Source organism: Eupeodes corollae, chromosome 3, assembly GCF_945859685.1.
Source record: "Eupeodes corollae chromosome 3, idEupCoro1.1, whole genome shotgun sequence".
Lineage (NCBI taxonomy): Eukaryota > Metazoa > Arthropoda > Insecta > Diptera > Syrphidae > Eupeodes > Eupeodes corollae.
The window spans coordinates 83,817,649-83,842,771 of NC_079149.1; the positions used below are offsets into that span (position 1 = coordinate 83,817,649).

A 25,123-nucleotide genomic window follows, 5' to 3' on the forward strand; every position below is an offset into this window, starting at 1 on the left:
AAAAAAATTCCATATTAAGCCTATTACAGTCGCATAAAATCTAAAATATATGAAACTGCCTCTTTTTTAGCCACTGTATTATATTTTAAAATAATGAAATATCTGTGAGATTAACTTATAAGAATCTCCAAAACCACAAAACCAAGACATCTAATGGTTGGAAATACAAAAATGAATGACATGTCTTCCAAGACATGTGTCAAGGTGGCCAATTCTATAGTGTGATGTATAATGTCCCATCTCTAAGCATACTTGCCTAAACAACAATTATCACGTAATTTTATAAATGATCTAATAGTTGATATAGAATTATCATTAAAGGATCTCATACACATCATCAATATGAGTGATCCTAAAAGAAAAATGTTCGAAGAAGAAACCCGAAAAGATGTTGTGTTACAGACTCTTGTACATCTGTACAAAGATGGTTGGCCAGCAGATAAGCAACGGGTTCCAGAAAATGCTAGGTTCTTTTGGCAGTTTAAAGACAAAATCTTTGTAGAAGACGGCGTAGTTTTTTATGAAAATCGAGTTCTGGTCCCAAACAATTTAATCAAAGGTATGCTAGATGCACTTCATAAGTCTCACATGAGAATAACAAAGACACTGAATAAAGCTAAGAACACTTTTTTTGGCTTTACATGAATAGGGACATTGAAAACATGATTTTCAAGTGTAAAAAAAGCGAAAAATTTAGATCCGAAAACAAGAAGCATTCGTTAATTCCCCACCCTATTCCGAAAAGGCCTTTCCAAAAACTTGGGATGATTACGGGGGAAGATCGTATTTGGTTGGAATGGATTACTATTCCAAGTGGATTGAACTTCACGAAATCGCAGACAAAACTGCATCAAGCATAATTAAAATTTTAAACAAAATTTTTTCGATTCATGGTATTCCACAGAACATTGTCTCCGACAATCAACCCTTCAATTCATATGAACTCCGAAATTTTGCGAACAATTCAAATTTTGATTTTATATACAGTAGTCCAAGATATCCAAGATCTAATGGTCTTGCTGAGAAAGCAGTCCATATCGCAAAATCAATTCTTAAAAAAATCAGCAAATCCGAAGGTAGATTAGAAGAAGCTCTTTTAGAGTAGAGGAGTACGCCAATTTCAGGAATTGGGTATTCACCAGCAGAAATGCTCATGAATCGTAAATTAAGAACGTGGATACCAATAAAAGATGAAGACCTTGAACCGAAAATTCCAAATAACTTGAAGGCGGTATTAGAAAGACGTCAAAGAAGAATTTTAAAACATAATAATCCAGTTAAACCGCGTCGTGAAACACATTTTGAGAATGGAGAAAACGTAGTATATAGAAATAATGGAAAGTGGGAACCAGGAAGAATAGTATCCAAACATGATAGTCCGAGGTCATACTTACTCCAAAATGAAAAAAAGAGGCTGGGATGCGACCCACACTGATAACTTCCCATCCCGTCTGTCGATTTGTCTTGCTTAAAAGTTTGTCTATATGTACTCGAATTAATTTTTATCAAATTTGCGAACTATTTTTTGTAGATTTTATTTTTTATGAAAAACGGACTGTTGGATTTTGGATCACTGAATATCGAAAACAATATTTTCTGTAAAATAAAATAGGTTTGAAGCCAATATTTTTAATTTTTGAAAAGCTATTTGAGTCGAAATTAAATTTTTACAGTTTTAGTATTGTTTTTTTTAGAGTTTTAGTTTTTGTAAAAAAACCAATTCGATTTTCTTCAAAATTCTATCGAATATTTCTTTTAAGATAAAATTAGTTTGAAGCCAATATTTTATAGTTTTGAAAAGATATTTGAGTCGAAAATCAATTTTTACCAACTTTTGTTAAATTTTTTTTAGGTATTTAATTTTTTGTACAAAAACTATCAATTCGATTTTGTTCAAAATTTTACTGAATGTTGACAACAATATTTTTTGAAAGATACAAGTAAATTTAAGCCAATATCTCAAAGTTTTGAAAAGATATTTGAGTCGAAAATCAATTTTTACCAACTTTTATTAATTTTTTTTAGGTTTTTATTTTTTGTAAAAAAAACTGTCAATTCGATTTTTCTCAAAATTTTATCAGATTTCAAAAACATTATTTTCCGTTGCTCAAAATTGTTTTGGAGATGAAACCATATGTTAGTCGTTAAATTTAGGAGGTGACAAATTTTTTTTTTCAGTTTTTTTGATTTAGAAAAAAAACCGTTAGACAGATTTTTTTCAAAAAATATATTTCTTTGAGATCACGTTACAGTTTATTATATAAAATTAAATTCAAGTCTCTAGCGTTTTTGGTTCGTAAGATATTTAGGGTTAACCAAAATTTTCACTTTTTTTTAAACTGCTATGGTAAAAAAACCACCCACGCAATTTTCTTGAGAGCCCTTTCTGCATCTTTCTGCCTTATTATCTGTATAACAAAATTTATTTGAAGTCGATATCTCTTCTGGTTCTTGAGCTATGGACGACGAAAAAAACGTCGCGAACGTACGGACGTACGGACGTACAGACGTACGGACGTACGGACGTACGGACGTACGAACGTACGTACACACGCACGCACAGACATCTTTCTAAAAATCTTTTATTTCGACTCTAGGGACCTTGAAACGTCGAGAAATGTCAAAATTTTCAATTTGACAAATCGGACCCATTACAATAACTTCCTATGGGAAGTTAATAATAGAGGCATTCGTAGAAATACATTACACTTACGTAGGTCAATGCATTCTCTACAAATAAGACTACCCGAGGCGGAAGAGAGGACGCCTGTTGTCTCTGGAAATAATGATAACCCTTCTCTTGAATTGTCAGACACTTATCACACTAACTCATCTCCATCACCTGATAGCAACAATGTCGAACAAGATGTCAAGTCAGTACGGCAACCGGACCGAGAGTATACCACAAGATCTTTTCGAATAAGTCGGAAACCAAACTTTTATATACCTCAATATCAAAATTGAATTTTAATACATGAAATTTTGAATCGTTCTATAATACATCATAAATTATAACATAATGAAATAATTATAACTAATGTATTATTTGTACCCTTACATCTAAATGCTATTATTTAAATTCCATTGTAAATTAAAAGAAGGAAGATGATGTATAATGTCCCATCTCTATATCAAAATGAACATTAAAATGAATGACTAAGCATAACATAATCGGCTAGCGTGGTGGTCTCGCTTTTTGATAGTTTTTCTTAGTCTTCCAGCTCAATTTGTAAGCTCAAATAAAGAATACTGAAATCTTAATAAAAGTCTTTCAATAATATAACATGGTGAAAAGTGTGACTTTGTTACTAAAAATTAAAAAAAAAATTAACAATGGATTAACAACAATATTTACCAATTAATAACTCTTTTAAAAAAATGTATTCATAATTCTATAAATAATTTCTTCCAGGGCAAAATGGTCGAAAATACTTCTAATTTTGTATTTAAATTATTTCTTTTTGTTTTATTTTAATAATTTAATAAGGTATTTTTATCTTAAAGTATAAGGCGTTAGTAAATATTTGTTGTTTCATTTTTGTCTGCTCTTCCCAAAACACTTTGAAATGTAATAGAAGTTGCGGCCGAAAATCGTTTCAATTATTTTTCCCATGACATAAGATTCATAGGAGTATCTATAGGCTCTAGAAATGTACAAAATTGAACTTGTGAAGTTTGTTTTAATTTGTTTGTTAAATCAAGCCCCAAAATCAACAGCTATTATCTTGATGCCATAAACGCTCTTCATTTCGAAATCGGTTATCACTCTTGTGATAATACCTTGAGAGATTTCTTTTATTTATTTTTTATTGTTCAAAAAAAAAAAAACATGACAAAAGCAAAAGAATTCACATACAAAGTTTACTTTCATAAAACAAACATTTTCTCTTCCTGTAAGGAGCAACTGGTTTTATTACTATATTCACATGTAGCCTTTTTTCCTAGATTGCCGCTCCTTACAAATAAGCATAACATTATTCCATGAATTGCGCAAATAACTAGAGCGCATCTTTATCATAAATTTTAAGTCCGCTCCCCTTTATAGAGAAGAAAAAAAACAAACGAACATCGTGTTCAAGTGACATTAATTAATGTGCAAATTATTTCTTGTTTTTTAACCTTTTGTAAAATAAAACAAAAAAACATTCAACTATAGTTCTTTAATTATGAAGTAAATGACAACGAAGCGTTCTTAGTACACAAAATAGTGTGTTTTTTGCTAGATACCAGCGTACAGAATTTTTCATTCATGTCATCCCATATTAGAACTTTTCACGGTTTTTATATCCGTAACACAATTTGTGGATGCCATTATATTTAGAAGTGTAAGTTTTTGTGTACATTAAACTTGATTAAATTTGTAAAGGGCGAGTATAATGTTATTTTTAATGAAGTTTTTTTTCTTTCTATTAAGGATAATATTTTTTTTATTTTATAAAAATGGGATTCAAGAGTAAATGCAAAAAAGTAGGTTAACTTTAATGCAGGTCGGTGTTTTTATACACAGGCATAATTTATTAAGAAATAGTTTAACCTAATTTTTGTTTGCATAGGGAAAGTATTTCTATTTATTTATTTCACCAGCTAGAGCTTATACACTCAAATGGACTAATGAAATAATAATAAAAAAATTATAATAGTATCATAATTTGTATAATAACTTAAACTTAACATGTTTTTAAGAGATATTCTACTCAAATGCAAATTAAAATCAATGTTATTTGGTAAATTATTAATTTCCCTAACACTGCGAGAAATAGGCTCATTAAAAGTATAATTTACCCTATGATAACTTTCACGGACAAAGGAAAGATTTCTTAACTCTCAAGAGGGAAGAGATGATCTTCAAAAGTTGTCTAAATCTGGGTAGTCATTCCGTAATTTTCAAAACTATAATCGTCAAAACGATTATCATTAACGATATCGTCAATAATTTGCTTCACGTAACTTTATCACTATCGTCTCGTTCAATCGTTTTCAGTATAAGTTCTATTAGTAAACGGTGATTTTTTAAGAGCTTGAGAATTTAAAAAAAAAAAACGCATACAATTTGCAAAATCTCATCGATTCTTTATTTGAAACGTTAGATTGGTCCATGACATTTACTTTTTGAAGATAATTTCATTTAAATGTTGACCGCGGCTGCGTCTTCGGAAAGTCCAATTTTGGGTAACTTTTTCGAGCATTTCGGCCGGAATAGCCCGAATTTCTTCGGAAATGTTGTCTTCCAAAGCTGGAATAGTTGCTGGCTTATTTGTGTAGACTTTAGACTTGACGTAGCCCCACAAAAAATAGTCTAAAGGCGTCAAATCGCATGATCTTGGTGGCCAACTTACCGGTCCACTCCTTGAAAAGAATTGCTCTCCGAAGTTTTCCCTCAAAATGGCCATAGAATCGCGAGCTGTGTGGCATGTAGCGCCCGCCATCTTGTTGAAACCACATGTCAACCAAGTTCAGTTCTTCCATTTTTGGCAACAAAAAGTTTGTTAGCATTGAACGATATCGATCGCCATTCACCGTAACGTTGCGTCCAACAGCTTCTTTGAAAATATACGGTCCAATGATTCCACCAGCGTACAAACCACACCAAACAGTGCATTTTTCGGGATGCATGGGCAGTTCTTGAACGGCTTCTGGTTGCTCTTCACTCCAAATGCGGCAATTTTGCTTATTTACGTAGCCATTCAACCAGAAATGAGCCTCATCGCTGAACAAAATTTGTCGATAAAAAAGCGGATTTTCTGCCAACTTTTTGGTAATAAAATTCAATGATTTGCAAGCGTTGCTCGTTAGTAAGTCTTTTCATGATGAAATGTCAAAGCATACTGAGCATCTTTCTCTTTGACACCATGTCTGAAATCCCGCGTGATCTGTCAAATACTAATGCATGAAAATCCTAACCTCAAAAAAATCACCCTTTATATTCAAAATGTCAAAATGAGCTCAACGAAAGATAAGCTTGTTCAATAATTTAAAAATGTTATTAAACTTGGTTTTTCTCTACGGGAAATTTTGAAAATTTGCAAAATATGTATTGTTAATAAACATACCAACTATTTTGTGATGTTTATTGTTATTGTCACTTTTTGTGTTTTAATTTTTTGCCGCCGAAGAATAAACTATATTATCAAAAATTTTGTTCAATGTCTGATATTTTTGTAAATCAGCTGCAGTAATAATCCCAAATCCAAGGCAAGGAAGTGAAGACTCCATTTTATCTACAGAGAACATAACTTGGCTTCAAAAATATTTGTTGTTTCCAAAACTTCTTTGTGCAAGAGTGATACTAAAATAGTTGCCTGTCGAATATACCAATGTTCCTCCGACCCAAAGTTTAAATATATACAAAAAATGCTTACATATAGGTTAGAATAGATAGAAGGTTCCATTCATCTATTAATTTTCTTTCTTAACGAATTCATTGTATTTTTTGAGTTTTTATTTTCATTTTGTAACAAAACTAAACTACACCGAAATTTTTTTACTTCAATTTGCTTAGTTATCAATGGAAATTAATAGCAGACGATACCTACTTAGCTATCGTGCAAATGCTATCGTTTTGACGATATCACTTTGACGATTATCGTCTTACGTGAAGTGAGACTATCGTCTAAACGATATCGTCTAACGATTATCGTTTTACGAAATGACCCCCCTGGTCTATACACTACCGGTCAAAAGTTTGAGACCTTCAAAGGGTTGCTTTATTTGTACCTGGCGCTTGGGTTTATGAATGAATATAGGATTTTTTACCTGCATTGTTAACTTAGACCATTCATAAAAGGTGCAAGTGAAAAAACCCCAGATATTAATCCTTTTCTGTAAATTATGAGGAAAACCCAATATTGGGTTTTTGGCTTCTATTTGGAATTCCCATAGTTTTTATTTTTTACGACTTTTTACATTACAAAATGGTAAAAAAATGTTAAATTTGAATACCTGCATATTCAAGATTTTGTATATAATGCTCGGTTTGATCTAATTTAAATTTATTTGAGACTTCTTCTCCAGTAAACAAAGTGCGCATCATGGGAAAAGTTAAGGAATTAACTATTGAAACAAAGAAAAATCGCCACAAAACTGAAGATATCCAAAGGAGCAGTTCACAAGACCATACAGCGTTACTCTAGTACCGGCGGTTTTAAGAATAACCCGAGGTCAGGACGACCTAAAGTTACGACGAAAACTGAAGATCTGGATATCATCACCATAAGCAAGAGTTCTAGAAAGAAAACAGCACTAGAAATACGCGCCGAGATCAATGAAATCCGGGAAGAACCATTATCTGCATCAACGATACAACGAAATCTAAGGCATGCTGGACTTTTTGGGCGGAAACCACTTCTACTACCCCAAAACAAGATAAAACGGTTCAAATGGGCCAAAACCCATAAGGATTGGACAAATGAAGACTTCAACAGAGTCTTATGGAGCGATGAGTCCAAGTTTGAGATATTTGGCTCAAATCGCAGAGTGTACGTCAGGCGCAGTGCTGAAGAGAAGATGCTACCAGACTGTTTGGTCCCAACTGTAAGGCATGGAGGCGGTTCAGTAATGGTGTGGGGATGTTTTTCCTTCGATGGAGTAGGAGATCTAACACGAGTGAAGAATAAATAAAGAAGTCTATAAAGATATTGGAAGTTCACGTTTTGGTATCTGGATTCCGATTAATCGGTGAAGGTTTTGTATTCCAGCAAGATGATGACCCGAAACACACTTTAAAAATTTGCCGGGGATACCTGAACCAAAAAGAAAATGAGGAAATTCTAAAAGTAATGGTATGGCCTTTGAAGCCTCCAAATATTAACCTAATTGAGCTCTTATTGGAAGAGCTTGACAGAAATGTCCGCAATCACCACATAACATCGGAATCTGTTGTTTGGGAAATTCTACAAAATTGCTGGAATAATATTCCACAAGAAAAAAAAACCTTGTAAGAAGAATGCCCAGAATTGTAAAAAAAAATTATTGAATTTAAATTAGGGTTTTTTGATGAAAACTCAATTTAGAGCTTTTATTGGTTCTTTAAATAAATAATTTATGTTTAGTACAAAACTAGTTAATATTTTTCTATCATTTACAACTAGACATGCTCTTCACTTTTTTCACGTATTTACTTTTTTCCTAAAACTTCAGTTTAGGGGTTAAACTCGATATCTCTCAAATTTTAGAGGTGGTCTCAAACTTTAGACCGGTATACACATACCTCAGCGATGGAGAGAAGTAAAGGTAGTTTTCATTCCCAAGCCGGGAAAATGCTCGCATGTCAATCCTAAAGATCTAAGACCTATTAGCCTATCATCATTCATTTTCAAAACTCTGGAACGATTGATTGATATCCATGTACGTAATAACACTGATAAGAGACTATCAATGTCTCAGCATGCTTACTGCAAAGGGAAATCGGTAGAAACAACCTTGCACACTCTGGTAATAACTATCAAATACTCCCTAGAGCAAAATCAATATACTATGGTGGCCTTCCTGGATATTGAGGGCGCTTTCAACAACGTTGACACATCCACTATTACTTCTGCTATGACGACCCTAAACGTCGAATACTCAATCTGTGAGTTGATTAATCTAATGCTAAATAACAGGATCATCAACTCTAAGATGGGGGATTTTTGTACGAAAAGGTCTATCTGTATAGGCTATCCGCAAGGTGGTGTTCTGTCCTTTCTCCTGTGGAACATAGTGGTTAAAGAACTACTAATATCCCTTGAGAGGGAATGCTACAGAGTGGTTGCGTATGCCGATGATGTTGCTATCGCTGTCACAGGAGAACATCGTAATACACTGAGAGACTTCCTCCAAAGCGCACTCAATATGCTCACTAGATGGGCTGATCACTGCGGACTTAGTATTAATCCTCAAAAAACACACCTCGTCCTTTTTACACGGAAATACAAGATCCCAGTAATTGTACCTCCTTCAATAAACGGTGTACCACTAATTTCTACCAATGAATTGGACAAAAAATTAAATCTTGAAAATCTGATATTCAGGAAAGAGTTAAAAAAGCTACAGCAGCTCTTTTCCTACATACTATGACAAGCTCAGCAGAGTCCAACACTGAGGTAGAAGATGAAAGGTTTTAAACTTTTTGTATGTATTATCGACACAGAGATGCTCTCGTTTGCCATATTTCTTATGGCTAAAAATGAAAAATTGAAAACGGAAAATGAACTTGTTTTACTCGTTTTTGAAACGATCACATTCAAAAAATATTAAATATCAAAACTCCGAAAAATTGTTCGGTTCATTTATGTTAGTTTTAACTGTTAAAAGAAAACCTTTCAACTTAACTTTTTTTTAATTTTTTTCAAGAACAAGAATCAAATTAATAATGAAAGTTACGTAATGTCTCCTAAATTCAATATTTTTAAACATCTGAATGCATTTCGGCATTTAAACATACCTTAATGTAAGGCACAAAACAAAATATGGGGCATATTCATAGTCATGTTTTAAACCCGAGCCTTTTTGAACTGGGTAGCACACGTGCCATGATGGTTAGTGCGTTGGACTGTCATGCCAGAGTTCTTGGGTTAGATCCCCGCCTATGCTATCTAAAGTTTATGCACTTGTATTGCCTCTTTCGAGGTGTTGACAAATTCTCCAAGAGTAATTCTTGTCATGAAAAGTGCTTTCTCAAATAAGCCGTTCGGAATCGGCTTAAAATTGTAGGTCACCTCCATCCCTGACAATATTACTCGTACACAGAAATCGTTGAGAGTTGTAAGTGACTAGGCCCTAGTTTTCAACGGACTGTTGCGCCAACCAATTTATTTATTATTATTTGAACTAGAGTCTAAATTTAACATAAAGCTTAGACACAACTGCTATTTACATAGAATTTTCCAGCTCTGTTTACTTAGGAACAGGTTTAAGGCATATTCGACTACAATTCTAAAAAAAATCACTTAAACCTATACAAAATGGCTTGTGAAAGCCAAAACCTTTAAAACCCTTGAAACTATTTTGTTTGCTGTTAGTTGAGAAATTTTATGAAGTTTGATGGTTTTACATTAATACAAATCGCCTTCATCTATTTCAAAGGGGTCTAATCGGGTTAAGCAGAACTTTCGTTTTCTGTTAGTTGGTAGCATTTCCAGCAAAATATTAAAATATAGATATATGGGTAAGTCTTTTTTTTTTAATTCACAAGCCCTCAAGGGGTTATTAGTACCCTTTATTTGTTTATATTTAAACACAGTGCGAGCGTAAGGAAAATAGGGAAGGATTTAAACGGAGGTACCGGTGCACATTGGTCTTAAAGTTCTGAATATCAAAATGGGAGGGAAAAACAGAGTTAGCTAAAGCATTCCATATTCTCGATGTGCGATTTAAGAAAGAATCTCTGTACTTGACAGTACGCCCGAAATTAAGCTCAAGGGTAAACTGATGAACATTCCTCGAAGTGCGAGTATTACGGCTGAATCGTTTAAGGGGTGGAAGGCAACTGGCTAATTCAACATAACATTGTTTGTTAAAATATCGATAAAACAACGAAAGGCATGAAACATTGCAGCGGTGTTCTGGCGATGTAAATGTTTCGATTATAGTTTTATCGCCTATCATTTTTAAAGCCCTTTTTTGTATTATATTTAAGAGATTTAAACTTGTTTTAGGGGCACCTGTCCAGATATGCAAATTATATTCAAGATTTGGACGGATGAAAACTTTGTAAATTACAGTCATATTAGAAGGGGTGAATAATTTCTTGCACATTCGGAGAAATCCTAAGCACCTGGCACCATTTTTGGCGATATCGAATATGTGATCATGCCATAAGGGGTTTGAGTTTTCGAAGCATTAAATTCTACACGGTTTTTGATTCCCCACTGGACAATGCTGTCAAGATCAGAATTTAAAGAGCTTATCATACGCTACCGTTGAAATTCCACATCCGAAGGACAAGGATGTGAATCTAGAAACGAATATGAAAAGCTGAGGGTACTGTCGTAGGCGAAACAGTTTAATGGATTAGAAGTGACTGAAAAAACACCGTTTATGAATATAAGGAAGAGAGTCGGAGACAAAACGGAGCCCTGGGGGACACCAGCATTTATTTTATCAATTTCAGACTTGAAACTATCAATACAACTTGTATTGAACGGTTAGAAAGGTAACATCTAATCCAACGAAGGAGAGGTTCATCAATACCATACTGTGGAGCGGATTTGTATATGTCAAGGTCTTTCAGTACTCTTTCGACTGCACGAGTGCGAAAGAAGATTCGTCCCATAGAATCATTTACGCCCTCAAGAACAGGAGGACTCATGACACTACCCGGTAGCCTCGAATTAACAGTAAAATATGGTGCAAGCAAATTGGCTTTATCAATCGAGCTTACATAGGGAGTGTCATTGTGGACGAGCGTTGGTACCGAGGATGACGTGGTGTTTCGTACGTTTTTTACAAATGACCAGACATTTTTACTACTTACTTTTTTGCCTTAATTTCTGACTATGCAAAAATTTGGTTCGTCGAATATGACCATTACAAGTCTTTCTAGCTTGTTTAAAATTATTCCGGTTTTTCTTAGTCGGATTGGCTTTATAACAACGGAAACTTACATCTCTGAACCTAATAACCTCTTTACAGCTCGCATCAAACCATGAGTTCTCTTTGGGTTTGATAGATTTCACCCTATTCGGGATAAAATTTCTTATTCCACAAAGAATTAAATTTCTAACCATTTCTGCGCTGGAATCCACGTCACTATCGAGGAAGCATAGTGACCAGTTAAAGTTCCTGAAGAATTCATTGAGACCGTCCCAGTTGGCTTTCTCATATTGCCAAACGGTTCTCATAGGAGTTTTTTCGTTAACTGGGTTTTTTCGACATGAGAATTTTGCAGATATGATACAATGGTCTGATGTGCCTAGAGGCGGTAATACACTAATTGTGTATTTATTAGGGTCAGAGGTAAGAAACAAGTCTAGGGTGTTGGCGGATTGACCTGCAACGCCAGTTAATCGATTTAACTCAGCAAAGATCTCAACATACCTTCCTTCCGGTGTTGACTGGCCAGAATAACGAAGCCAAGAAGAATTGTGTACATTGAAATCGCCCGCAATGACGATTTCATTGTGAGAATAATGGGCAACAATTCTTTGAATGGAGTCAGGCAGAGCATCAAATTCGTTAAAAGTTGAATTTCTGTCCAGATTTGGACTTCGATATAAAAAACATGCGTGGATGATGCGCTTATTTACCGTAAATTTTAACCACATGAAATTGAAGTTTGTGTTAGAGCAAAAACCATGGAGTTGGAACACAACTTCATTTCTTATATTTATATATATTTTGACATTTTAATTTGTTTTTAAATTTTCAGATAAAATGTCTCGTTACTTAATTTAATCAGTTTGTTTATTTTTGAATTTTAATAAATTTAGAAACAGCGTAAACATAGGTTCCGTCGTGTTTACTTTTAGACTCCAGATTATAGTTTTTAAATGGGTTTAAATTGTCTATGATTAACATAAACTGAAGTTTAATTAAGCAAAGACAAAATTAGAACTTATCAAGGAACTATGAATATGACCCTATGCTTCGGTCTAAATGTTCGGAACGCATTAAAAATCAGTATTTCTAGTATTTTCATGGTGAGTTTTTTTCTGTTACTCACATTTATTCATGTGTGAGTTCAGCTCAAGAATGATGGGATCGACAACGGCAACTAGGAAATAAGGCGTACAAACTTATGCATGCAAAATGCATATAAAAATTAAGTTTTACCTTTGAAGTCAAAGTCAAATTGTTTTGTCAATCGTGAAAGCAAGTCATATTTTTACATACATGTTTCTTAGTACCTACATATACAAAATAGGGCCAAAAAAGACAAACAAAAATTAAAATTTAAAATAAAAAAATAATATAATATACATATTTTTTTTAACTCCTTAGCCCCCCCCCCCCCAACGAATTTTTTTCTGCGTTCGCCCCTGCAAGTGACCTTTATTCACATTTACAGATTGCCAATAGAACAGTTTAAAAATTGTTATAGTCCATAACATTGGAATTGAGAAACTCAGCAAATGTGTTACAAATATCGGGTAGAATCTTATAAGCCCAACCCAAATATTGCATATTTTTGAGAATTCCACTTGACTTTCTTTTTTTTTTAATCAAGGTCAAAACACATTTGATGTTCTTTTTTAACTTGTATTTAGTCAAAAAAGTATGAATAAATCAGAATCAACAAACTCATGGTGAAGTTTAAAAAGTTAGGATTCTGTTATATTGTTTAAAGCTCAGTTCGTCTATTCAATTTGTATCGATTTGCTTCAAATATGATGTGCAGCTATACCAAACTTATTAAATGTACTTTTACTCTCTTAGCAGATAAGGCTTTATTTCAGACTTTTGCTTTAATAACATCTATGTATTTCAACTATTTAAACTTTCGTGTACTTACCCAATACCAAAACAAGTGGTAATACACCACGCTGCAGGATAAGACACCCATAACTGAATGCCATTTTGAATACTTAAAGCTGCGTCTGCTTTAAATAACCACCTCAATCTGAAACGTTATAAGAAATAAATTAGTAACAAATTAAATAACAATAATAAAACTAAAACTAAAGAACTTATAAAAGACAAATAAAAAAAGGTGACTCATTTTTGTTTTTGAAGATATTCATGTTAATATGAGAACAGTGTGAATTCAATTGTATTAAAACAATGCAAGTTATTGTACGAGTAGTTCCATTAGATTGGCCATGAATTTTCTACTTTTTTTTTTTTGAAAAGTCAAACAATTAAAAATGTAAATACTTTTATGGGGAAAATTTTAAGCTTGTAATTGCGAAAATATGTTTATATTTTGTATGTGATTTTAAATTTCATTCATCCCACGTACGCGTTTGTGGTATATCAGATATTTTGTTTCTGGCAGTTTGACTCTCATAGAAATTTTAATCTTTCAATATGATGGGATGTTCAAATGGTAGACATGCACATTCAAGAGGACAAAAGCGTCCACAGGTTTTTCTCAAAACCCACCTCTGTCTATAAACTTCTACTCTCACCTCCCCGCGGTGAACATCGGGTGCCTAGTACCTCAACTGGAGATTAGGTTCCAACCCCAGTAGAAAGTTGTTGGGGCAGCAAACGAGAGAGGGAGGAGAGGTGTTTCCACTAAGGCACCTCTCCTTATCCAAGCGGCAGCGGACGAATTCTCGAGATGGAATCAACGGTGGCGTCTACAGTTGCAGTAAGGTTGAACTACTTAGTGAACAATTTATAGGGCTTCTTCGACTTATTGGGAGCCCAGGCCTATAAGGAGCGGTTTTATCCGGCTCCCCATCCTTGGAGTTATACTTAGGATCTGGCCCTCTAGGTTAGGGGTTGTGCCGTCGCACTGTGGGGCTGTTGCATTGGCGAGAGCGGCGAGAAGTCATGTTTCTTATGTGTGACAAACTTCAATAAAAATAACTGTTATATTAACTGATAATATGCCTCACATGATATAGGATTTTTTGTTTAATTAGCTGTTCTATCACTGTACTGCTCGGCATCAAAGTTGAAAGTTTAGCTTAAATAGTGATCTGTACTAAATACATCAAAATAAGTTGCATTAATTATTAAAGTGAAAATTAATTGTGTATAAAATTTTTTTGCAAAGATTTTGTTAAACCAGGTATGTTCTTTGAATAACATTAGTTTTTACTCGATTATCAAATAAAATTAAAAAGAAAATGTAATATGAACAATAGAAAGTCGTTTTATTTTTTAAATAACGGTAATTTTTTATTAGGCAAACATTAAAACAAAATTTAAAGTGTTTTTCTTAGTTTAATTCTTTTATTTTTCGGGACTGAATTTAAAAGTAAAAAATGTTTGCCTAAAATATTTTTTTTTTATTTTTTTGTGTTTATAAGTATGGTTCTCTTAACTCAGTTCAATCGTATTTAGGGTCTCAACATGGATTTTTTCTCCTGCAAAAAGCAGGAACTCTGCGAAATCTTTTTTAGTAGTAAATTTAAGTGTATTGACAAAAAGTTTGAAGATATTGAGACATTCTTAATATCAAAGACAAATTGCTCTGAACATCACGTGTCAGATCTAAAAAAAGAATTAGTTAGATTTAAATTTGATCTTAAATCTAAGTGGAAGAAAAGTCACAGTACGAGGACAGTGTTTGATAAAAAAGAATCACACTGGCTTCGTCAAAACATTAAATTTAAAATGTATTCACCACCCCCTGGACGCCCTCAGACTAGTTTTGATCTTTTGAGTAAGCGAAGAAAACGCGAAAGAGTAGCTGATCTTAGAGATAAATCTGCAGAAGAGCTTATTTTCGCTGCTCAAATGAATTTTAGAGCTGCAGGTGACAAAAAAACTGCAGAATTTCTGGAACAAACCCTCTGTCCACCTACCACCTCAAAGAGTTCGACAGTTATGCTCACTTCTGGTCAAGCTTTGTCAATGCTTATAGAAGCAAAACTATCCCGTGATCAATACGACACGATCAGAAAATATGTCACGCATGATGTTTTGCCTTCTTATAAAGCTGTGCAAAAAGAAAAAATAAAATGCTATCCAGAAAATCTTACTGTGAATGAAGTAACAGCTGAAGTTTCAATCCAAAGCTTGCTTAATCACACTGTTGAAAGAATTTCTGCATCACAAAAAGATGTGTTTAATAATGCCAGCTGTAATGAACTTTTGCTCTATTCTAAAGTGGGTTTTGATGGTAGCTCCGGCCATAGTGAATACCACCAAAGGTTTACGAACACAACTGATGCAGATGACAAGTTTGTATTTATAACTTGTTTGGTACCACTAAAGTTATCGAGCACATCAAACGTTTTTTGGAAAAATCCTTGCCCTTCTTCTCCTAGGTACTGCAGGCCCATAAAAATAACTTTCGAAAAGGAAACAGATACATTAATCAATAGAGAGAACGCATCTGTTCAATCGCAGTTAAATGAACTCGTACCAACAAAAGTTATTATTGAAAATAGCGAGTACATTGTCAAACACCAGTTGATATTTTCAATGTTTGATGGCAAACTATGTAATAGTCTGAGTGGTGTTCGCTCTGCTCAGAGATGTTATCTTTGTCAGGCAACATCCAAGGAGTTCAATAGCATTGAAAAAATGGTTTCACTTCCGATCTCACATGAATTTCTAACATTTGGAATATCCGTTCTTCATGCATGGATAAGAATGTTCGAATGCCTGCTTCACGTTGCCTATAAACTACCGGTAAAAGAATGGCGTAGATCGAAAGCGACAGAAGATTGTGTGGCCCAAAACAAAGTAAGAATTCAAGAGGCATTTGAAAAGGAATTAGGGTTAAAAATTGATCGGCCCAAACCAGGATATGGCAATACGAACACAGGAAATGTAGCTAGGCGATTTTTTAAAAACTTTATTATATCAAGTGGAATAACTGGTATAGATGTTAATCTGATAAAAAAATTTCATATAATTTTGCAGTGCTTATCGAGTGGATTTATTATAGATGTTCACAAATTTAAAATATATTGTTTAGAAACTGCGAAGTTGTTTGTATTGCTGTATCCTTGGTACTATATGAGCACTTCAGTTCATAAAATTTTGATTCATGGACATGAAATAGTTTCTGAAAGTGTATTGCCCATTGGAGAATTAAGTGAAGAAGCGTTAGAAGCCCGGAATAAGGATTTCAAGATGTACAGAGAGCATTTCAGTCGAAAAACATCAAGACAAGATACATTAACAGACATTATGAACCGAATGTTAATATCTTCTGATCCTTTCATTACCAACCAGAGAATTAGAAAACCGATAAAAAAAATTCCATTTGATTCTGAAGCTATCGAAATGTTTTTACAGCCTGATTTAAACAACCAGCCGCAAACTGAAATTGTCGACTATTTTTCGGACTCAGAATAATCATAAATACACACAAAATTTATTTAAAACCCCAAACAAAGGTAATCGATATGTTTTTATGTGTATATGTACATATATATACATATATGTATGTATATATGTATATATATATATACATACACATATATATATATTTATATACATATGCACATATATATGCAACAATTCATGCAAAATATTCTTTTTATCTTATTTTTTTTTAGATATTAAAATCTGCTTTATCTTAAATCAAAATGATGCTGTACAAATGCTCTCAAAACTTCAACTTTATATAACTTTGACCCAAAAATTATGTAAGAATGTTTTAAATTAGTTTTTAACTTTAATTTAAATTAAACACATCAAAAACTTTTCGAAAAATATATTTTAGTTTAATCTACAAAAAACATTTACAATTATCGCCGTTCGTAAGGTGCTTCTGCCCCACTGTGCGTCGGGGTGACTTCCTGGCCACGTAAAAGCTTTCATAGTTGCGAAGCACCAACAAGCCTCGAATACGGACGGATTTTCTGACCACGTGCGGCCGAAGAATTAGCGGAGGCCCTAGAACGATATAAAGCAGATATCACCGCCATCCAGGAAATACGATGGGATGGGCCGGGCAAAAAGAGGATGAAAAACTGCGATATCTACTATGGTGACTGCTACCACGAAAACCAACAGCGCTTATTTGGATGCGGATTCGTCATCGGAGCCAGACTAAGGCAAGAAGTCTTGAGCTATAGGTGCATCAATGAGCGCCTCATGACCATACGCATCAAGGCTAAATTCGGCAACATTAGCCTGATATGCGCGCACGCCCCCACAAAAGAGAAAGACGACAACACCAAAGATATGTTCTTCGAGCTCCTAGACAAAACATATGAGCAGTGCCCTAGCTACGATATTAAAATAGTCCTGGGCGATTTTAATGCCAAGCTAGGAAGGGTAGACGTCTTTGGTGGACTTAACGGATTCAGGCTCATAGATTTTGCTGCGGGGCGAAACGTCATTGTACACGTTTCCACACCTCAACATCCACAAAGGAACTTGGAAAAAGAGAAGGCATGAGAAGCGTGCGGTTGAAGATGTTCAGAGGTTTAAAAGCAGTAATGAAGTTTCTAAAGTTTTATGAACAGGTGAAACGAAATTCACAGGTACATAAACCTAGAACCGAAGGCTGCAAAGACGAAAGTGAAAACATCATAGTGGAACCCCAGTCAATGCTGAGTATATGGAAGGACCACTTCTGCAGACTGTATAACGACGACGACGAACTGAATTCCGCTGTCAGGCAGGATGATTCATTCAACATAGACGACGAAAGCCAACAATCCCGTTCTCCTGACTTAGACGAATTAAAGATTACCATATCTAAGCTGAAGGCTAATAAAGCCGCTGGAGCGGATGGCTTGAATGCCGAGCTCTATAAAGCAGCTGGAGATAATTTAGTTAGGACCATGCACCAACTTATCTGTAAGATATGGTCGGAAGAAAGCATGCCCGATGAATGGAACCTCAGTATTGAGTCCCTCTAAACTGCACCAACTATAGAGGAATCAGTAATATGTGCGACGTCTAAAGCCCATCGTCAAAAACCTGATAGGTCCTTATCAGTGTGGTTTTAGGCCAGGAAAGTCCAAAATCCATCGAATATATTCACATTAAGCAAGATCTTGATTTGAAAGAATAGTGCAGAGCTCACACGTCAACACCAGAGGCACTATCTTTCAAAAGTCGGCCCAATTACTAGCATATGCTGATGACATTGACATAATCTGAAGAACTCAGCGTGATGTCATTGGGGCTTTGAGTATTGAGGCAGAGGCGGCAAAAATTGGTTTAACGGTTAATGAGAGCAAAACAAAGTTCATGCTGTCGTCAAGAAAGGACATACAACACCGACGTCTTGGTCAAAACGCACCATCGACAGACGTAACTTTGAGGTAGTCAAGGACTTCGTCTACCTAGGCTCCGCTGTAAATGCAGGAAACAACACCAGCGCTGAGATTAAACGCAGAATAACTCTTGCTAACAGGTGTTTCCTTGGGCTAAGAAAGCAATTGAGTGGTAAAGTCCTCCCTCGACGGACCAAAGTGTCGCTATATAAGACCCTTATCATCCCCGTCTTGCTATATGGTGCAGAAGCATGGACTACTACAAAAGCGGATGAAAGCACCTTGGGTCGATTCGAGAGAAAAGTTCTTCGAGTGCTCTACGGTCTCGTATGCATCGAAGGAGAGTGGAGGAGAAGATGGAACGACGAGCTGTACGGGCTGTACAGCGACGTAGACTTAGCCAGAAGGGTAAAAGTCCAACGACTTAGATGGCTGGGGCACGCAGAGCGCTTGCAAACCAATGCACCGGCCCATAAACTCTTCGAATGCACACCCACAAGACAGCGCAGTAGAGCAAGACCGCGGAACTGGTGGCGCTCACAATTGGAAAATGACCTCACCCAACTTGCAGCGCGAAACTGGAGACATCTAGCTAGGGACCGAACTAGATTAAGAAGTTTGTTGGGTGAGGCTCTAGTTCACACAGGACTGTAGCGCCACCTTAAGTAAGTAAGTAAGTAATACATTAACAAATCAGAAAACCACCTATGATTACATGAATGAGTGTCCAAGATGTTTTGATTGTAGCCTAATGGTTGCCAGACCAGGCGCATTTTAATAATTTTTCAAATGTATGTTTCAATTTAAGATTCTTACAATTATTTATATATTTACATATGTATATGTAACTAAAAGAATGATACTTACAAAAATCTGAAAACTTACTTTTACTTTCAGCCTTTTGCTCTTCACACGCATTTTAATAATTTAGTTTATAGCAATATTTAAAATTTTTAACTAACTTTGAATCATTAAACAAAAATTCTAAAGTTGGTCTTGTAAAACAAATCATATCGTGCATTGATTCTTTTGGTTACATACCTTATAGGAAAAAAGTTACTGGGGTTTTAAATGCATTTGAAAAACCTTAAAAGCGTCTGATAAGAAGAAACTAAAAGAAGAGAGGTATTCGATACACTTTTTCAGGTATCACTCATGTGTTTATAATTTCAACCTCAAATCGGAAAAATTACCTTTTTCATAGGCTCAGCCCCGACCACGACTAAAAACCTACCAGACGGTTGAATTTGATGTAACATTGCGTATACCTACACAAAATGTAAATGTAAATGAATTTTGGTTATCACTCCTCTCCCAAAATTTGCTGCCGGCTCTTAGACTCATTAATTTAAATACAAAATTTAAATTTTATTGGGGTCTTTGACAGTAGTTTATCAAGTTTCAATTTCAGAGTACCTAACCACGTGGAGAAATATCCATAGAAATAGAACAAGTTTTTTAGGTTTTTTGCTGATAAGCGGGCAGAACTATTTTAGTTTGTTTGGAATTCTTTTTTTTATTTAAGCCTTTTATGCTAATAAGCTTGCGTTTCATAAAAACTGCCAGTTAATATTTATCATAACTCTTAAGCGTAGCTCTTGTATATTAAAAAAAAAAAACAATTACAGTGAAGGAAAAAATAATAGGAACATCATTTTCGATACACAATATTTTTTAGTAATTAAGTCTTTTGTCGTTAGTCTTTCTATATTTTAATCGTACCTAATAATCCTCTCAAATGGCAAAATTGTTTTGTGGAAACAACTTTTCGTTTTCACTTAATGGTAAAAAGTTTAAGGCAAACGATTATTTCGCCTGGAAAAAATAATAGAAACAAGCTGTTTTAACTTAAGGGTCAGTTTTTAATGTATGCAAATAGGGTTTTTGAGTTTGTTTATAAGTTTGTCAGATATTTTATTTCCGATATTAACTAAATTTTTTAAAAATTAAGTAACCTTAAGTTTTTAAAATTCGTCTTTAATTTTAATTAAATTAATTGTTCGAAGAAAAAAGTATTTGAAACTTTACATTCACGCCTTCTACTCTGAACGTCGAACTTGTCGAGTTGTAGAAGCTGAGTAAGGTCAATGATTCTCGAGAATTTTCTCCAGTTGAATCCTGAAACTGAAGGACGTTCTTATCCCTCTATCTTCCCAAAATCATCATCCACTCCCACATAAACAAGGCATACCAGGCTACGTTTATGTCACCAAGTCCCATCCCACCTCCCACGCTTGTAATGGTGAAAAAGCTAGCAACGGTCATATCTCCTATACTCCTTCTCACTCTAGGTAACCTAGCTGAATTGCTGTTGCCGAATCCCAATCTTTTCCTTACAAGTCAGAATGATGAATTAACGTCAACTGACTCCTCACCCTTTCTCTTCCTCCCCAACCACCTCTCATCATTATTGGGCTGGATCTAAGGTGTTAAACGACCCGTGCCGATGATCAGCCTGGCTGGGGGCCAATTCAAAAATAGCCCAGTCTCTAACGGCGAGTATCCGGATGCCTGGCGACCTCCGGATTAACTAGCCTTATCTGTACATGCGAATCTCTGTGCAGATGGACCTTTTTTCTTTGCGTTTCGTGGGACCAACAAATGAACAAAACAAACAACAAAAACTAAAATAAAAACATAAGTGAGACCGGTATCTCTTCAGGACCGGGCGGTAGCTTGGTGTCAAAGCCTGCTGGCGTATCTCTTGCGGCCAACACAGAGAAGGGAGTAGTGGCTAACCATGGACCCTCCTCTGCTGCTGGTAGCAACGAGAATATAAAGGTAGCGATACCTAATTTCAGTAGTGGCAGGGTTGTGAAAAATGGCCCTACCACTACTTGTGAGAATACTTCCAGAAATGGAAAACTCTCTAAAGGTCTTTATAGACAAAGGCGGCAAGCGGCGAAAATCTTGAAGGCCTCTGGTGCATCATCGGGGGCTGAAAAGACACCGCAGCAAACCGCTAGCGTCGAATGGGCCAAAAGCATAATTGCTACAACAAGATCCAATAAGGACTCTACGTCCAGCAGAGAAAGATCTCTTGAGGGGGCCGCACCGACATCAAAACGGCCTCGGGTGCATAACACCAGCACCCCCTTCAATCCCATCAGGAAACAATCCAGTTTCAGTGACGTCGCGAAGGGCAAAGTCGTGGTTGCGGTCATTGACAGGAGCGATAATGATGGCAAAATATCGGGTGATTGTTGGCAGTTGGTCAAGGTAACTTTCTAAACATTTTGAGGGAGTTTCCAGGACCATTTCCTTTCATAAGCGATGGGGGTTGGCATCAAGGCCATGTCAAACTCATGGTTTATGGCGACCAGAGGTCTTGTGACTTATACAATCTCGATGTAAGCCGGTTAGGTTAAGTTCGGCCAGGTGCGAAACTCGAGGTTCTCGCTATGGAAGACATTCCTAGCAGACCTAGAGCCCGCATTTGGATTCCAAGCGAACCTGCTGGTATCGAGGACATTCTCGAGATGATCAGAGTTTGTAACCCGTCCCTTCCGACGCATAACTGGAAGATAGCCAAGCTAGAGGAAGTGAAGGGTCTTTATAGAAGTGCCATTGTGGTACTCAATAAAGAATCCTCTAGCCTTAAACGAGGGCTCTATAAACTATGGCTTCGAATCCATTAAAATTCGAATCTATAAAAAAGATGAGGTTACCAACCGAAGGCGAACTAGCGGTTGGCGGGCCTGGGACGTCGTCTTCTCTCCTAACAGAGGGTGACGATGCACCCGTACCCTCTCCAATCGCGACTCCACCCTCTACAAAAGTCGTAGACAGTCCATCCTTAATGGAGACTGAGGACGACCTTAACATTATCGTTCTGAGCGAGGACGAACTCTTGGGTTCATCCTCAGACACTGAGGATCAGAACAAAACTATGGTGGAGGTTGATCTGCCTAATTGTAGCCAAAATGCTGCAGGTAGTACAGATTAATCTCCAACACTCCATAAAGGCCTCGGCCTCATTTCTTCTCCGTCTGGCGAGTAACGGGAAAGACATTTTCCTGATCCAAGAGCCATGGATTGTAGGATCCGTTGTTCGAAGACTCAGGACTCCTGGATACTTCACACTTTGTGTGACAGATAAAGGTGAACCTAGATCTTGCATACTAGTGAAACGTAGCATTAATGTATTTTTACTCCATCGTTTCAGTGACAGAGATACCACCGTAGCTAGGCTGGAAACAACCAAAGGAAGTTTCTGGCTGGCATCGGCGTATCTTGGGCATGACCACCCTGGCCCTCTCCCTGGAAAAACCCTGGAGAAAGTCGTCGCTGAAGCGGAAAGGCAAAGGATCCGCCTAATTATTGGGAGCGATGTTAACACTCATCATACTGTATGGCACGAATATCAACGACATCATAATTTAAACTCAAAAAGAAGTCTTAGACATAACTCTTGTCTCAGATAATATACACCATATGATCTTCGACTGGAAAGTATCCAAAGCACACTCGTTCTCTCATCATAGATATATCCAGTTCAATATAAATATGGATGATAACCCGAGTCCATTGAATTTTCGAAACTATCGGAAAACTGACTGGTTTTCATACAGGAACTCGTTACAGAGTTTACTAGAACCTGGACTATCTAGTCCTTCCTCCAACGCTGATGAACTTGACAACAAAGTCAATGACCTTACCTCAGCTATGAACAGATCGCTAGAAATTGCTTCTCCACTTATACACATAATTGGAAAGAGGAAACCACAATGGTGGGCCTCAGAGCTTGACTCGCTCAGGAAAGAATGCAGGTAACCTTTCAACCGGGCCAAAGCCGCAAGACTAGCCTCTAACTGGGACTCCTACAAAGAATCCCTAAGAATCTAAGCGATCTTCTTTGCGATCCTTCTGTGGCACGATAGAAGAAACTTCTGAAGCCTCTAGGTTACGGAAAATTCTTTCAACTAGTCCAGCGATGCCAAGCTGCTTTAAAAATGAAGACGAGTCCTGGACAAATTCAAGTAATGATGGAATAATACCAGCCGAGTTACAAAAGACTTCTGACATAATTGCCCCAATCCTTGAGGCAATTTTTACCAGCTGTCTTTACCTGGTCCATGTTCCCTCGGCATGGAGAGAAGTTAAAGTTGTTTTTAAACCCAAAGCAGGTAAATGCTCCCAAGTCAATCCTAAAGATCTACGACCTATAAGTCTATCATCATTCCTTCTTAAGGCCCTGAAAAGATTGATTGATATCCATTTAAGGGCACGTATCGATACAAGACATCATTCTTCGTCTCAACATGCCTACTGTAAAGGTAAATCGGTGGAAACAGCGTTACACACTTTAGTACGCACCATCGAATATTCCCTCCATCATAAAGAGTTCACTATGGTTGCTTTCCTTGACATCGAAGGTGCCTTTAACAACGTGGACACATCTGCAATCACTTCTGCACTGACATCTCTAAATGTAGAGAGTTCGCTTCGGGAGTTAATTCATTTAATGCTTACTAGCAGAGTAATTAACTCAAAACTGGGCAACTCTTCTAGTAGACGATTCGTTAGTAGAGGGACACCGCAAGGTAGTGTTCTATCCACTCTCCTCTGGAACCTAGTGGTGAATGAAATCCTAACTAGTCTGGATGCGGAGGGTTTCAGAGTGATAGCCGACGACGTTGCTATAGCAGTTTCAGGAAATCATCTTAACACCCTAAAAGAACTCTTACAAAATGCCTTCGACAGGCTAATACTTTGGGCTGATCAGTGTGGACTGGGTGTTAACCCACACAAAACCGATCTGGTCTTATTTTCGAGGAGATACAAAATTCCATTTGTCAACCCTCCTTATATTAAAGGAATCCAATTAAAATTCTCAGACGAGGCTAAATACCTGGGTTTTGTCTTAGACAAAAGACTAAATTGGAAACGCAACGTACAGGAAAGAGTCAAAAGAGCTACTGTAGCTCTCTTTTCTTGCAAAAAAGCTATTGGTAATAAATGGGGCTTACAACCCACAATCACGCATTGGCTATACACATCGGTAATCAGACCGATTTTAACGTACGGTGTGGCAGTATGGTAGACTGCTTTAGAGAAAGGTATAAACAGGGATAAGTTAAATAAAGTCCAACGTTCAGCTTGCCTATATATAAGCGGATCGCTTCGCACGACCCCATCTGCGGCACTGGACACCTTACTCTACCTAACACCTCTTGACATATTTAGCAAACAAATAGCTGAAAGCTCTGTTATTCGTCTCAAAGCTTCGTCGCAGTGGACTAACAACAACATTGGCCACTCCGTAAATCTTAGGTATATAGAATCAATTCCAAAGCACACAGACTACACCATCCCCCAACTACAATTCGACAGGAATTTCCAGATTT

The 25,123-nt window shown here is 36.2% G+C and overlaps 1 protein-coding gene across 13 annotated transcripts in view; it reads right to left on the reverse strand.

Annotated features, from left to right (window-relative positions):
- The window catches only part of LOC129952624 (piezo-type mechanosensitive ion channel component), a 141,134-nt gene that overhangs the window by 110,350 nt on the left and 5,661 nt on the right, over nt 1-25,123 (reverse strand). For all 13 annotated transcript variants that reach the window (XM_056065344.1, XM_056065353.1, XM_056065349.1 and 10 more), the window contains one exon: nt 13,430-13,537. In XM_056065344.1, the coding sequence (XP_055921319.1) occupies nt 13,430-13,493 (64 nt within the window). In that variant the 5' untranslated portion in view covers nt 13,494-13,537. The remainder of the gene's footprint in view (nt 1-13,429; nt 13,538-25,123) is intronic.